Source organism: Sylvia atricapilla, chromosome 9 (assembly GCF_009819655.1).
Source record: "Sylvia atricapilla isolate bSylAtr1 chromosome 9, bSylAtr1.pri, whole genome shotgun sequence".
Taxonomy (NCBI): domain Eukaryota; kingdom Metazoa; phylum Chordata; class Aves; order Passeriformes; family Sylviidae; genus Sylvia; species Sylvia atricapilla.
This window is the reverse complement of record NC_089148.1, coordinates 14,136,192-14,151,613: the sequence shown is the minus strand read 5'-3', so window position 1 is coordinate 14,151,613 and position 15,422 is coordinate 14,136,192. Positions and strand designations below refer to the sequence as shown.

The 15,422-nt window shown below is 53.8% G+C and overlaps 2 protein-coding genes across 2 annotated transcripts in view; both read right to left on the bottom strand.

Moving 5' to 3' along the window:
* The window catches only part of EIF2B3 (eukaryotic translation initiation factor 2B subunit gamma), a 98,646-nt gene extending 93,449 nt beyond the window's left edge, over positions 1-5,197 (bottom strand). Inside the window, exons 1-2 of the mRNA XM_066324982.1 lie at positions 4,922-5,197; positions 1,302-1,441 (exon numbers count right to left, since the gene is read on the bottom strand). Of these exons, the coding sequence (XP_066181079.1) occupies positions 1,302-1,441; positions 4,922-5,069 (288 nt within the window). The 5' untranslated portion in view covers positions 5,070-5,197. The remainder of the gene's footprint in view (positions 1-1,301; positions 1,442-4,921) is intronic.
* Positions 5,198-5,683: 486 nt separating this feature from the next.
* On the bottom strand, positions 5,684-14,188 carry LOC136364861 (E3 ubiquitin-protein ligase HECTD3-like). Its single transcript, XM_066324981.1, has 21 exons — positions 13,623-14,188; positions 13,384-13,544; positions 12,759-12,851; positions 12,208-12,343; positions 11,719-11,834; positions 11,341-11,454; positions 10,185-10,267; positions 9,789-9,954; positions 9,362-9,443; positions 8,921-9,103; positions 8,779-8,828; positions 8,594-8,658; positions 8,265-8,368; positions 7,902-8,021; positions 7,683-7,772; positions 7,384-7,590; positions 6,998-7,127; positions 6,545-6,619; positions 6,199-6,280; positions 6,023-6,094; positions 5,684-5,855 (listed from the first exon to the last, which is right to left on the bottom strand). The coding sequence occupies exons 1-21, from the start codon at positions 13,947-13,949 to the stop codon at positions 5,771-5,773; spliced, it is 2,541 nt and encodes an 846-aa protein (XP_066181078.1). The 5' UTR covers positions 13,950-14,188; the 3' UTR covers positions 5,684-5,770.
* Between the last annotated feature and the right edge of the window lie 1,234 nt (positions 14,189-15,422).

The window sequence follows — 15,422 nt, the reverse complement described above, 5'->3', positions numbered from 1 at the left end:
GACTACCTCACATCTTCTCTAAGCCTTTTTTCTGGAAATTAAACAGAAGATCAACACTGCCGCCTGTGAAGACACTATTTTCTAACTCACAGACGCTCTGCTTGTCTCCCAGGGCCTCTAAGCAGATCTGCCTGGATTACCAAAAAGAGGTTCATCCAGACATATGAACTCATCACTGATCAGGCAATAAAAGTGCAAGGTCAGGATCCCAGTTTGCAGATACTTCCTTACTGCATGCACATATTTAACAAATACTGCCAAACTGAGTTACGACAAAACATGATTCTCCACATGACAGAAACATTCAGTTCAGTTAAACTGATTTTGTTAATTTTGATTTTCTTTGTTATATATTCTCTTCACCCTCTAAATAGTCTACTCTGCATCAATTCCTTCGCTGGATCTGCCTCCTTGTGCCACCTCCACATCCCTATTTGCCTTGAAGTGTCACCTTGTATCAAATGAAGTCTTTCTCTTGGGAGTATACAGCCTGTAACACTGCACTTCATTAGCTTCAAACACAGCTTCAAAAAGAAACCTCAGGACTTAAGCACTCATTGATGTTCTGTTGCAACATTTATTTAAACAGGCCATTTGGCTAACATGGCCTAAACAGACAGGGAACAAATCCTATGATTAAGTCTGTGACAACAACAAAAACAAAATTCTGTCCCAGATCATAGCAAGAGCTCCAAGCAGCATTTCTGCCTTACATGGGAGTGTTTTAATTACGCAGCTGGAAATTAAAATTCTGTAAACTTGGTTTTATTCAAACAGCAGCCCTTTATCACATCTGGGCACTGTTTATTGAAAAGCTTACTGTAAGAGCAAGTGAGCAAAAGCAGAGAAAAAGCAGAAAACTGAAGCCCGGCAATAGTCACTAACCCAACAGTGCAGGCATGCCTGTGTCAGGGCCAACAGCGAACACAACATTTCTTGAGCACCACTGCATTGCCTATGACAGCAAAGAACGCCTGTGCAGAGCTACTTCTCCAAGCACCAGGTGGACATCAACTATCACACACTGTATAAAAAAATTGTAAAAACAAATACAACCTTTTAATTACCTTGAGAGAAAGCTAATACTGACCAAGAAGCACCCAGAGCCCAGCCCGAACAGGCTCCAGCCTTCCCAGTTCTCAGTTCCTGTCATTCAGAGTCTCTGTATGAGTTCCCCCAGGACACAAAATTCAGCTCTTCTGAAGATCAGGAAATTCAGTTATGCACAGTATCATTACACAGGACACTCCTCACAACACAACAAAAAAATTATAAACAAGTTCAATAAAAGACAGTAATACCTTAATTTTCTGGTGAATATGCCTCAGTGAATCTGCTGTACCCATGTCCATGTTGTCACTGATGCACACAAAATCGAGCTTCATTTTTGTGTCCAGGTTTAGCATCTTTTGGATTTCCTTCCTTGTAATCACAATGACCTCTAGGACAAGGGAGAGTGAGATGAAATGAAGCAGAAAAAAAATCTAAATAATATTCATCACAAATAGGATACACCCACTTTTTTATTTAGAAAGGCTGATGAAACTGTCAAAAGGCTTGAGTAACACAACCGGGTTCTCCACCCAGCCAAACTCTTTTGGCAACAGCAACTTTTCAAGAAAAGAATTAAACTGCCAATGAACACGAAAACAATCTCCGCTGCTTTGCTGGGTGGAGGTTGTTACTGAAAGGGAAACATGCATGTGTGGCATGAGTTAGCAAGACAGAACAGACATTTATATCATTAACCAGCAATCTCAAACCATATGTCCTCAAACAGACCAATGAGACCCCGTGTTCATGTCACCAAGACTTTAGAGCTTTGTCTTTTGCTGCCCTGATCCTGTGCAATCCTCTGTGGACAGCACCACCAACCACACTATTACAATACAATGGTTAAATTATTTCTCAGCATCAGCTTGGCAAGAAAGTGGAGTAATATATGAGCAACAAACTCATTCCATCTACAAAAGAAAAAGGATAAATGCATATTTGAAGGAAATCAAAACTGGCATGAAAGCATATTTTCCAAAATGAAGAATGTGAGAACAGAAGCTCTGCAAAGAAAAGACTGAGGAAACAAAATGACAAGAAACCTTTTCCCCCAGTCTCAAGAACAGGAAGGAAAAGCAACAATCAAATTTTCCAGTTAAAATATCCCCTCAAAATACCCCAACACTAAAACATTGCATTCCACATGGAATTTTAACAGAGAAGTATAGGAAATAATAAACAATAATGATAATAATAGTATAGGCAAGATGAAAACACATCAAGAATAAATCTGCATCAATCAAAGCTTAACTCATCTTGAACCTATTAAAAGAAAAGAGGAAGAAACTGCAAACATGGGAATTGTGTGCCATTTTGGTGCCAGAGACGTGGCTGCTCTTCCACTCCCATACTGGATGCCAACATGGATTTAAAAGAGGCTGAAGAACCTAGGGAAAGGGACTGAAAGCACACCTTGAGTTAGGCAAAGAATTAACTGATGAAAATGGAATTGGTGTCAGGTTCAAGTTGTAAGCTCATGCAGTTGAGCATAAACCTGAGCTGTGCAAAGGTCTCCTAAATATTAGGAGAGCTGAAGCACTTGCAATTAGGGCAAAAGAGACACAGTGAGTCAGCCCATTGAACACCTACTTACTTACAAAAACAAGTATGAGGAACTACAGTCTTACGTAGTACTTGATAAAAATCATCCAGGGAGTGAATTCATGCCACTGGATCATTTAATGCAGGAACGTACAGTTGGTCACAGGTGTGAAACAAGGAGGGAGGAAGGTGGCAGTTTGCTTACTGAAGCTGAATACATTTACTGAATACAACTCCACATGTCCACATTTTCCCTGGAGACAGGTAAGTTGAAGAGCTACGTGTGAGAAAGGAGAAAGATCTGACTGCAGCAGTATCACAGAGTCACAGCATAGTTCAGGCTGGAAGGGACCACAGTGGGTCATCTGATCCAACCTCCCTGCTCCAGCAGGGTCATCTCAGATCACACTGCACAGGATTGTGTCCAGATGGTTCTGGGCTATCCCCAATGAGGGAGCTCCCACACCCTCTCTGGACGGCCTGTCCCAGTGCTCGGTCACCTACACATGAAGGAAGTTTTTCCCATTTTCAGGTGAAACTTCCTGGGAAATCAGTTTTTGCCTGTTTCCTCTTGTACCATTGCTTGGCACCACTGAGCAGAGCCCAGTCCATCCCCCTGACACCTCCCTTCAGAGACTGATAGACATTGATGAGTTCCCTCTCAGTTGTCTCTTCCCGAGGCTGAACAGGCCCAGCTCCCTCAGCATTTCCTCATAAGGGAGATGCTCCAGTTCCTTCATCATCTTTGTTGCCCTCCACTGGTCTCAGTCCAGGAACTCCACATTTTCTGTCCTGAGGAGTCCAAAACTGGACACAGCACTCCAGATGCAGCCTCACTAGGGCTGAGTAGAGGGGCAGCTATTAGTGGTCAAGAGCATCAAGTGGAAATGGTTATTTCTGAATAAAGACCCACGCAAAGCACAATACTGATTACACAGAAGATTTCAGCTATCTAAATTTCCACTGCAAGATAAAAATATTGTGGAAAAAAAAAAAAAAAGGACAAGAGAACAGGCAAAGAAGGCAGATATTCAGAATGCAAATTTCAACAAACAACAAACAAATCCAAATAACAGAAGTTCTTTAGGATTTTTTAATGAAGCAGAATAAAGGCAAAGTCTGTTCTTAGTTTTGTTCCCTCACACTGAAATAGCAAGAGGTTAGCACAGATAATCATGAGCTAATCTTTACATCTTCACAGAAGAAAGAAGCAGTCAGGAAAAAAGACGCAAACTCAGGACAAAGGACAGAATAATCACAGAGACAAAACAGAGAAGCAAAAACGCAAAAGACAAACACAAACTTAAAAAACCCAGACACTTGAAAGGTGTCAGGAAGAAGCTTTACGAGAAGCTGGGGGATGCCACAGAAAGATTTGGTCCAGCACTCAAAAGATGAACAAAATCCTAAACTCAGAAGATAGTGAAGAAGCTCACCAGGTACCAAATACCACCTCAGTCCCACTGTGAAGCAAAGCAACACGAGTCTGCCATTCCCCCTGCCCTGCTCTGGCCAAACCCCAGCACCTGCCTCTGTGCTGCCACACGGGCTGAACGCCTCACGCAGAGCCAGTAACCCTGAACTTAGGGCCAGGCTGAAACAACAAACCACGAGCCATCCCCAGGGAGCTGACACTTCTCATGCTGCTGCCATTAATGACTCTGAGAAAGAAACATGAGAGACTCATGGTTAGAAACCCAGGAAAAGACATCAAAGTTGGGAAAAGCCTCGAATCAGAGAATCACTAATCTTGGGAAAGACCTTTAAGATCATCAAATCCAACCAACCAGCACCACCACCATGTTCACCACTAAACCTCGTCCTCAAGCGTCACATTCTCATGGTTTGTGAACACTTCCAGGGATGGTGACTCCACCACTTCTCTGGGAAATCTGTTCCAACGCTTTAAAACCCCTTCAGTAAAAATAAATTTTCATAATATCCAATCTAAACCTCCCTTGGTGCAACTTGAGACCATTTTCTCTCATCCTGCCACTCATCACTTGGGAGAAAAGACCGACACACACCTCTCTACAAACTCCTTTCAGACACCCGCGGCCCTTGGTGAGAAGAGGGGTAGAGGGCCCGCCACAGAGAGCGCAGCCAAGAGGGCAGGAAGGGATGTGACACGGGCCAGCAGTACAGCTCCAGCGCAGAGGAGTGATGTGCTACAGCACCTGCCCCGTTCAACAGGGCACCTGCGACACGGCATTAGAACGGCGGGAGAACGGACGGGAGAGGCGGCGGTGACCGGGGACAGCCCGTAGTGACCAGGGGCAGTCCGCAGTCACCAGGATCAGCACGCCCAGACCCCGCCGTGCCTCACCTTCGAAGCCGGCGCGCTCCAGGAGGTTCAGCGGGTACCAGAGCAGGGGCCGGTTTCCCACCGGGAGCAGCGGCTTCGGGATGCTGGAGGTCAGGTCCGTCATGCGAGAGCCGCCTCCGGCCGCCATCACCACGGCCTGAAACTCCATCGTGTGGCGGAGTGACACAGAAACAGGGGAGGGCCTCACCGGGACAGGTGAGGCAAGGCCAGTTCACTCCTCCGGTCCTTGCGACCGCTCCCGGCACTGACAGCGCAGCAATGGCGGCGCGGCCGCGCTGCGCCTGCGCGCGGACAGCCGAGAGCGTCGATCGCGGGCGAGCGCCAATGGAATCGATCCGCCTCCCCGGTGGGCTGAGGGCGGCCTTCACCCAGCCAGAACGGCGAGAGGAACACCGAGCGAAGGACCCGCGCTGCCGAGCGCCGAGTCATGGATCCCTGCCCAGCCGCGGGGGGCGCTCGGCGGAACAGCGCCCCCAGGCGGCCGCAGACAGGACTGGGGGTGGTAATGGGGCGGCAGTGGGGGCTCTGTGTGGGGTGTACTGGGGGGCACTGGGGGGTCAGTTTGCAGCCGTGCTCCCCACACCATGTCCAGAGAAGGGACGGGACTCACAGCGCCCCCTGCCGCCGCATGCCACGCTCTCCACCCCACAAGACCCAGTGCAGGCAAAGCACCTAGCAGCCAGTGCCATGCTGACCCTTCCAGCTGCAGCACTGGCCACACGCCCCACTCCTAGCCCTAGAGAAGCACAGACACAAACAGGCCCTGCAGCAGGACAGCAGGATCTGGCCCTGCAGTTTTATTGAATCCAGTGTCCCTGAGGCTTCCATGGTGCGGGGCACATGAGGGTCTCATTCATCCCAGGGGTTCTTGTCCGTGTCGATGGACATGCAGTTGTACACGGCATAGCGCAGGAGGTCCTCGCAGACTTTGGCCCTGGCAGGGGGAATGCTAGGTCACAGCCATGATGGGCACAGAAAACCTCAGGCTTCCCTCCCCACACCTGCCTTAACATTCCCCAGGGGAAGGCTTGGGGAGTCTTGGTGGGAACCCCAACACCAGCCCCAAGGAGTGGGGAGCATCCTATCCCCAGCTCAACTCACGAGGAATAGTTGGGCAAGAAGAAGGTGCAGGAGCAAGTGCAGGCCTGTGGCATCAGGTCCAATGCATCCAAGCTTGGGAGAAAGGAGAGTCAGATCTCAGCACAGCACAGGGATCTCACATCATATGGGGACCCCAGCATGGCACAGGGACCTCAACACAGGCAGGATGGACTCACTTCGACCTCTCTGGGTAGACACTGATCTGAACTGGGAGGCGGCTCCGGCCAGTGACGAACTTGAGGAAACGGCTGAGATCCTCTGAGGGGAAGGACAGAGCTCAGTTCTCAGGGACAGGACAGTCACTGCTGTCACAGCAAGATCTGCTTTGCAGAATCACCCCAGGAGCATGGGGCAAAGCTAAGGGATGCTCTCAGAATCGCAGAAAGGACCAAGTGGGATGACCCCAGCCAGTTCCCAGGGAAGCACCTGGTGAGCACCTCTGGGGCACAAGGCAGTGACTACCCCATCCCCTGGCCTGTCCTACTGCACGTGAAGAGCAGGGAAAGGCTTGGGGTCACTCACCGCTGGTGAAGTTGTTGAGTGCCTCCAAGAAATACCGGATACGAATATCATCAGAGGGAAAGTCATCAAACTTAACTGCAACAAAGAATGTGCAATGGCTTAATTAGAAACTCCCAGGAAAGCAAAGGAAAGGAAGAGACCCTCTGCTCCTCGGTTAGCCCGTGAGAGCCCCTGGCTTCCCTGAGTGGGACCAGCACGTTGTGTCATGGTGGGTAGAGAAACAGAGGTCCTAGTTTGCAGAGTGGCCACTCACCCCTGCCCACAGCAGCTAAGGACCAGATGGACCAGATGGGGTCCAGTGGGGTTTGCTGCTAAACCTGAAGCATCCAGGAACCCTCCATCTTATCCTCCCCCAAGCTCTCAGGCACCCCATGACCAGGATGCATGTGCAGGGCAAGCATTATCACGGGGATTCCCTGCCCTTGTGAAGGGTCCCTCAGCCCTGTGACTTACTGAACTTCTGTAGTTCAGCCACTGTGATCTCCGGGTCCCCACAGATCCTCTTCTCTATCTGCTGCCAGGTGAGCAGGTCCAGCACAGGCTGAGGCACCACACGGAGCAGCCCGGCACGTATGGCTGCAATCTGTGGGGACACAGGATGGGCCCCATGTCACCACAGGGGGTCTAAGCCCTGGGCAGCCACCCAGGGCTCTCGGGACAGCGACCACAGGACCCCAAAAGGGATCCCCAGGGCACATGGACATCCTGGGCATGGGATGCACAAAGAAACCACCCAGCTGGACCTGAAGGACACATTTTGGCAACCACCAGTCCCTCAAGCACCAGGATGTCTTGCCACAGGAGCAGGGTCCCCTTGCAACCCTGGGAGACAGTGTCACCTGCTCCTTGCTCTCCTCCAGCCGAGCCTTTTGCACCAGGCGGATGAACTCCTTGCGGTCCTCGTAGCGCACAGGGGTGTTGCTGCCATTGGGGATCAGCTCCACCATACGCTGGTCACTCAGCACTGTCGTGTAGGTCAGCTCTTTGCCGAACGTGAACTCAAAGCCTTCCTTGTCCACCCTCTCCAGCACCTCTAGCAGCTTCACCTGCAATCCAAATGAGCAATAGTCACCACAGTGGAGCCAGAACAGCCATGAGAGAGCACAGCGCTGCCCTGCCAGCACCCAGACCTGCTCACCAGCTCTGAGTCCACAGTGGCAAAGTCCTTGCTCCAGCTGACCTCCTCCCCTGCCAGTTGCTTCCACACCAGTGCCGGCAAAGACAGGATCTGCCAAAAGGAGTGGACATGAGCATTCTCCCCCTGCCTCTCCTTCATGCATGGGCAGCCCCCTCTGCCCAAAAGAGGGTGGTCCATGTCAAGTCCCCTCAGTGGCCAGGAAGGCTCTGCTGTGCTCACCAGAAACTCTTTGCTCCTCAGGGCTGCTCCCATCAGCTGCCCAATCCACTCATACTTGGGGAAGTCCTTGCAGGAGGGGTTGGGGACATACATGTCCCTGGTGTCACTGCTGCTGTTATCCTGTGAGAGAAACACTTAGGACACAGATATTTGACGAGCAAAGCATGGCCTCACCTGCAGCTTCCCCCACAATCACCCCTCCACCTGCCTCTCCAGTCCTTTACACTCCTCCAGATCTCTACCACCCAGGTACAAGCACAGCTCCCCCAGCCAATAGTCCTGCAAGCATTAAGACAGGGCTAACACCCCAGGCTCTGCTAACTGACTCCCCTGGCTGGACAGGCAGACAGTGAGATGCCAGACCTGATTGGAGGTGCGCACAAAGAATGGCAGGGGCACCGGCACATCACTGGAGCTGGGACATAGTTCCTCTGACACATCTGACAGGCTGTCCCGAAAGCCACCACCTGCCAGGGGGGCAGAGGATGGTTAGTGCCTGACACACCAGGGCCAGACAGGATCCGGCCAAGCTGCTCCCTTCCCTGGGGCAGCAGCAGCACTGGTGGGATAGGGAAGATACAGGAACAATCTCATGCTTGCAGAGCAGGCTGTCTCTCCCAGAGCAGCTAGTACAGCATAAGCATCCACTGAGCTGCACCCCAACACAGGACAGACCAGGGGAGAGCTCTCACCATTGTCAATGACACCCTCAGTGATGAAATCACACTCCCACCACTGGCTGTAGGTCAAGGGCCACCTGTGAAGAAGCAAGAACCCCATGCACATCCCTCCTCTGAGCATACCAGCAGAACCTGGAATCCCCTTGTTTCATGCTCCGGGGAAATGACACCCCACAAATATGACACTAAAGACCAACCTGTAGTCCAGGGGCTGATTGTTCTTGGAAGATCTGAGGCCTTCATACAGCTGGAGAGTAGTAGATCAGAAAGTGGATGAGATGGGGATGAGACACCTGCTGAAGTGACAGGTACTTGGCACAGGGCATGGTGTTGCCATACCTGTGTGAAGACGGCGTTCCTACAGCTGGGATCCAGTGCAGGGTTGGCTCGGTGCTCCCGGGCCAGGAGCCGGTTGATGTAGAGCTTTGGCAGGGTGTGAGGAGCAGAGCTCTCTGAGGACTGCAGACAGTGGGCAATGAGGGCTTCACTCTGCTTGGACAGCAGCAGGAATGGCTTCATGTTCTAACAGGGGACAAGCAGGGATGGTTAGAGGTCTGATCCTGCTACCACCTGCTGTCTTCCTCTCCCCAGGTCAGCCCTGGTGTCTCAGGGGATGCTGCTCCTCCATACCTCAGGCAATGCCAAACATGGCAGCTCTCAGCCCTGGGCTGGTCTGTCCCCAGTAGATCAAGGAGGAACTACTACAGCCCCCAGAAAACCTGAACTTGTGAGGAGATGCCCCTACTGGCACCATCCCAGGGAAGCCGGGCACATGCTCACCCTGAGTGCATTGAAGGTGCCGATGCTGTCCTCAGAGAGAGGGATCAGGTAATACAGGACACTTTCCAGAAGCTGGACAAACCTGGAACAGGAGAGAAGCAGTGTGAGGCTGCAGAAGAGCAGCATTTCACCACAGCCCTTGGGCACTGTGCTCCCTGCACATGGATCCCCTCCAGCCCATGGAGGGACACCAGACACAAGGGGAGCATCCACCCAGCACCCTCTGGCCAAGCACTTTATTTCTTTTCTCCCAAGAAAATGCTGCAAAAAAGGGCAGCCCAGCACATGCCGCTGCACTAGCTGAATCACTGTAGAGGGTCTCTGTGGGGCCAGTGCTGACCCCAGCCTGCAGCTGCCCTGCAGGTCAGGGCATGATGCTTTTTGGGACTGAGATCTCTGTAGGAATTGCGGCATCCTTGTGCCGTACCTCTGAATGAGCACAGCTCGCCGGTACAGCACGTCAGAATTCACCCCTTCCAGGAGAGGGTAGCGAACCAGCCGGGCTGGCTGGAACATGTCGGAGTTCAGGATCAGGTCCCACTCCCAGAAGGACATGATCTTAATCCCCTGCAGACGGACATTGTACCCTTGGTCTGCCAAGAAAGAACGGTGATGCTGTGTGTGCTGCAGCCAGCACAGCTTGGACGCTGCCACCAGGTGCTGCCAGCACCTGCAGCATCTCACATGAAGCTCATTCCTCAACTTTCCTGCCAGCGGATCCCAAGAAGGAGATCGTGTGGCAGGAAGAGCCACAAGTCCTAGGACTAGCTGTGGGTTTAGGGCCAGGCTGGGCTGCAGCCACAGTCTGGGTGCACAGGCTCACCCCGGCACTCCAGGAAGCGAATCTCCAGCACCGGCACGTGGGTTTTCATGTCACGGAGGATGCAGACATTCTGGTAGCTGTTCCTGCATGCAGCACAGAGGGAGATGGCAGAGCCATGAGGCACAGACAATGGTGAGGTGGCCAGTGAGGCACAGGCCACTCTGGCTCCCCAACCAAGGATGTGCTTCTACCCATGCAAACACCTCCCCCACCTCACCAAGGCTGCGGCAGGAGGTGCCCAAGCAGAGAGAAGAGGCCGTCAGAGGCACAGAGACGTTCTGGAGAAGGTGGAAGCCGCATCCAAAATGCCAGAAAAGAGCACAAATTCAAAGCAGTACAGAAAGACAAGATAGCTGAGAACATGTCACTGTTCTTGGGGAGTCCCAGCACATCCCACAAGGCCAGAACCATCTTTCATGCACAGTTGGTCATGCAAGGGTGGTGTGTTTTTGAAAGAAACAGGGATTTGTGTAAATGAGCAATTTACTAAGTGTATTTTCAACACCTTTGTCAAGGTCCCATCAAAATCCTGTGAGCTCATGGGTAAAAACCACTGCAAGTATTCAGATGCAGTGAGGACTTGGCTCCTGCCACTGCAAAGGACACCTCTGCAGTCTCATGGGTCCTTCTTCAGAGACAGATTTCACTGCTTAGCCAGAAAACATCAAACAGACATGTTTTGGGAGAAGGTGAAGGAGATCTTTGCACTCCTCTGTAAGCCCCTAGTTGCCTTGAGAAGGGTGCTCAGGGCCAGGGTGGAGATGGAGAGGTGAAGCACCCAGTACTACTCGGCTACAGCATGGCAGAGATGCTCAGGAAGGTGGCAGCACTGGTGTATGTTCCCAGAAGAGAGGAGGAAGAGGCAGAAAGAACACCAAAGTCATCAGGCAGAAGGAAGCACACTGCAGACCAGCTGCTGCAGCATGGGTGAGGAGCAGGAGAGGCACTTGACTGGCACATGGAAGCAAGGGACCACCACACTTGTGGGAGCAGATGTAGCCTGCACCCAGGGAGCTCCAAACCTTGGAGAGCCACTGTCACTGGCAAGTCACTCAGAACCAAGCCCAGCCTTATCCTTAACATCTGCTCAGGATGCAAAGACAGGTCAGGAGTTTGGCACAAGCTGGGCACAGTCAGCTCCTCACTCATTACTCACTCGTTAATTAGGACTGTTCTCAGGTGCTGCAGCCGGCTTGGTGTTCCCCCATACACAGCCACTCGCCTAGGTACATAGGAGTTGGACTGCCCATCCAACATCAGCCACAGTCTCCTGGGGATGAGAAGAGCAAGGAACAGCATTGTCCTCCCCTCATGAGCTGTGTGGGCCCAGAGATGCCCCCAGAGTTATCCCAGGCCTGGGACAAAGCTGTGTCTTCCTGGAGTGCCTTTGGCAGCAGCTGTCCCCCACCTCAACCCCACACGCCCAGCTACAGCTGGGGGAAATCTGTGTTGAAGAGGAAGATGGTGCTTTGTCCCGCACCCTGCCCTTCTCTGGCACAGCTGCTGGCATGGAGGGGACATCCCGAGGTCTCACTTGACAATGGCGCCTTTCTTCATGTTGAGCCGCACCCAGTGCTGCCCCGGGGGCCCGCTGCTCTCCCAGCAGGTGTATGTCAGGTTGTCTGTCAGATGGGCGGCACCAGAATCCTCCTGCAAGAGTGCAACAAGCAGAGGAGGGAGATGAGCATCCTTGGACACCCCATGGCCTCCTCTGAGATGGGTTTTGTGGGTTCAAAGGTCAGGAACAGCCCAGCCCCTTGGTTTGTCAGGCTGTGAGTGGATGGTGGCTCCCTGACACAGCAAACCAGGCATAGCTGTGGACCCCTAGTGCCCCAGAGACACAATGGAGTTTGGCTCCCGACACCCAGCTCCCAACAGATTGCTAGAGCAGCAAAACCCCCCCACCACCATCCCATGCCCCTCGTAGAGGGGACAGCGACAGCTGGCCACTCCTCCCCACATCTCTGGCGATGCTCACATGTCTTATGCTGATTTGAGGCTGCAGAGGAGCCCCACTACGCACCGTCTGTGAGGAGACCTCGATGCTGTTGATGTGTTCTTTGGTGCAGTCCACGCACTGCAGCTTCTTCTCACTGTGATCGTATAGGAAACGCCCCAGCTCCATGTCATGCTCATAGGTCCAGCCTGGGGGCACGGACCTGCAGGGAGCGTCTGTGTTAACAGGATGAGGAGAACAGGCTGTGCCCCAAACCTGCCCATCAGCAGTGTGCAGGAGCCCCAGCTGAGACTGGCTGCAGTGTCTCATGGCCACCAAATCAGCATGGTGCCAGGCCACTGTCCCTGCAGCAGACGGATGTCACGGCTGTATTTCATCACCACCACATCAGGCATTTATGGCCACTCCAGCCCAGTGGGAATAGCAGTACACAGTCACTCCAAGGGTCTGCGGAGCAAAGGCCATCTTCCCTTGCGCAGGGCCGAAGTACCAATGTAAAAGACGTCTCATGGCACCCATCTTCCCCCCTCCAGACCCTGAAGCCAGTCCTGCCCCTGCAGGCATGGCCAGCAGCCCCTCAGGATGCAGCAGTCCTGCTCTAGGAGATGCATTCGTACCTAAACTTCTGCACCGCAGCCTCGTCCTGCTCTATGAGCCTGGGCATCTCTCCAAGGCGCATGGAATACGTCAAGTCCACCACTTGTTCCCAGCTGGAGCAGCAGCAGCAAAGGAGTCACACAATGGAAAAGATGTGTCAGTGCTCAGTGTGTCCATCACTGCCTTAGCCTGAAGTGTAGTCAGCAGTGGTGGGACACTGGGGGCGACACCCAGGAACAGCTGCGGGAAGGATGACTGTCCCTGCACCCGGGTACAGGCTGAGACAGAGCAGGGGAATCCCGCCCTGCACGTGACCTTCCGTCATGAAAATAAAATTTGAGCTCTCTGATCACTGCATTACCTCTGTGACATCGCTCAGCCCAAATCCAAATGACTCAGAACGCCCCTGGCATCATCTTTATTCTGTGCAGGCGCTGCCACAAGTGAACAGGATAAGTCTACGGAGGGCACCTACCGGTGCTCGGGGGGATGTGCCCTGCCTGCGCTGGAGGGAGTGAGCGGGCTGTGCTGGGCGTGCCCAAGGGGTTTGGGATGGTTTGGTTGCACGTCCACTGCGGGGACCGGTGACATGTACAGCGCCCAGAGCCCAGTTCCTGCCGGAGGCACAGCAGCTCGGGGCCATACCTGATAGCAGGTCTGTAATCAACGCCCAGCGTTTGGTGCTGACACTGGATCCTCTGCTCGGAGTCAACCGGGACTAACTTATCTCCTCCCTCTCCGAACCTCTGCGCCAGCACCCAGCCCTCCGCCAGGCCACGGGTGCCCGTGTACTCATCCAGCTGCTCCTGAAGGCACATCCCGCCCTGTCAGCGCCGTCGGGACCCGGCACGCCCGGGTGGTTCCCGGTGCCGGTCCCGCGTTACCTTACTGAGCTTGACCCAGAGCCCGGCGCCGTTGCAGTACTCCTCGCCGGTGGCGCGCAGGCAGCCGCCCTTCCGCACCTCGATGGTGGCCCGCGCCGCCCGCTTGCCGCCCCGCGCCGGCCCCGGGCTGTCCCACACGCTGAGCAGGCTGCGGGCGGCGGCGGCCGCGGCGGCCGAGGGGTCCTTGCAGATCTTGTACTGCACCTCCCGCGGCACGTAGCAGAGCGCGGCGGGCAGCGCCTGGGCGCGGCGGAAACACTCGCTGCACTGCAGCAGGAACCGCAGCCGGCCCAGCACCTGGTGCGGCGCCTCCCCGCCCGCCATCATCGCGCTCCGGACGCCGGCTCCGCGACGCTGCGCCCCGGGCTGTCCCGACTGTTCCCCGACCGTGCCCGCCCCGGAGTGCCCGCCGGCCCGGAGCGCCTCCAGCGGGACTGCCGTGCCCGCCTCTCTCCCGGGCCGCCCCGCCTCGGGCAGTCCGTGCTTCCCGGCTGCCGCCTCCTCGCCGGGCAGGCGCCGCTCCGCCCGCGCCCCAGGCACGCCCCGGCGCTTCTTCGCCACTCTCGGGCAGCGAGCGCTCCGCTCTTCCGCTCCGGGCCCCGTTTGCCGAGATGGGACTCTGTTACGCCCACTTCAGTATCCAGCAGGAGCTGACCCGGGTCACAGGCAACCCCTTGACTGACAACCTGTGACTTAGGACTCTGCTCCCTCCCGGCCTCCAACATCTCTGTCATTGCTTGCTTTCCAACAGAGAGGGAGGCCTGTGGCATCAGGGCTACATCTCCAGCAGGGATAAGGAAAAGAGCTGAGTGGGAATTCTAGTATGGGAGAGACAGCTTCTGGCTGTTATATCTCTGCCCTGGGCAGGAGTGCAGAAGGTGCAGATGCTCCAAGCACTTGCTGGGGAGGAGGACAGTCATCCCTGCCCAGAAGAGCTTTATCCCAGGTGGCCGAGGTATCCTGGCAAGAGGAGTGAGGCCATGACACTCAGCAGCACCCAACCCCACCCTGAACAGCCGTGTGTCACCCCATGTCTGCTTGTTGCATACCACAGCAAGGCGGTGGCAGAGAGCAAGTCAGCTCCACCCCGTTACCTTAAGTTCTTCAGGTTGGGCACAAAGGGCTGAGTTGAGCCATCTTGAAACAAGCAGGCTGGCAGAGCTCAAAGGTCCCCACAACCCCCTGGTGCCTGCTTGCTCTCCTGGCAGGTCAGAGTCCAGCTCCATCCCTGCCTGCAAAGGCACAGTGCAGAGAGACCCAACAGCTGCTCATCCCTGCCGTGTTATCTATTGAACAGACATGACTGTACCTCACTGCAGCAATGGCCTGCCTTGCCGTGAACCACGGTGCAGAAGAAATACAGACTTCGGCCTGCAGTAACCAGAGCCAGAAAGGTTCTGGGCCCTCCCTCTGCAGCCACGTTACCCTGTACCACTGGTTTGCGGAGCTGCTGCTAAGGGTTGAGCCCGTTAATACTCTGAGTCACCTCTGTGACATGACTTTATGTGCAAGACAGGGCAGGGCTGATATCTGCTTCACCTCCAGCTGCCTCTCATGACACCAGTCTTCACTGCTGTTTAGGATCACAGAATCATTTAGGCTGGAAAAGACCTCTAGGTTCATAGAGTCCAAGTGTTCACCCAGCACTGCCATGTTTATCACTAAACCATGTAACCACTGTGTAACACAACAGAAGGACACAGAAGCCTCAGCCAGACCAGAGAAATCATCAGGAAGGCCAAGAGCAGTTAGTTAATTCATTTTTAGATCTGACATGAGGTAGGGACAGACAAAACCTGT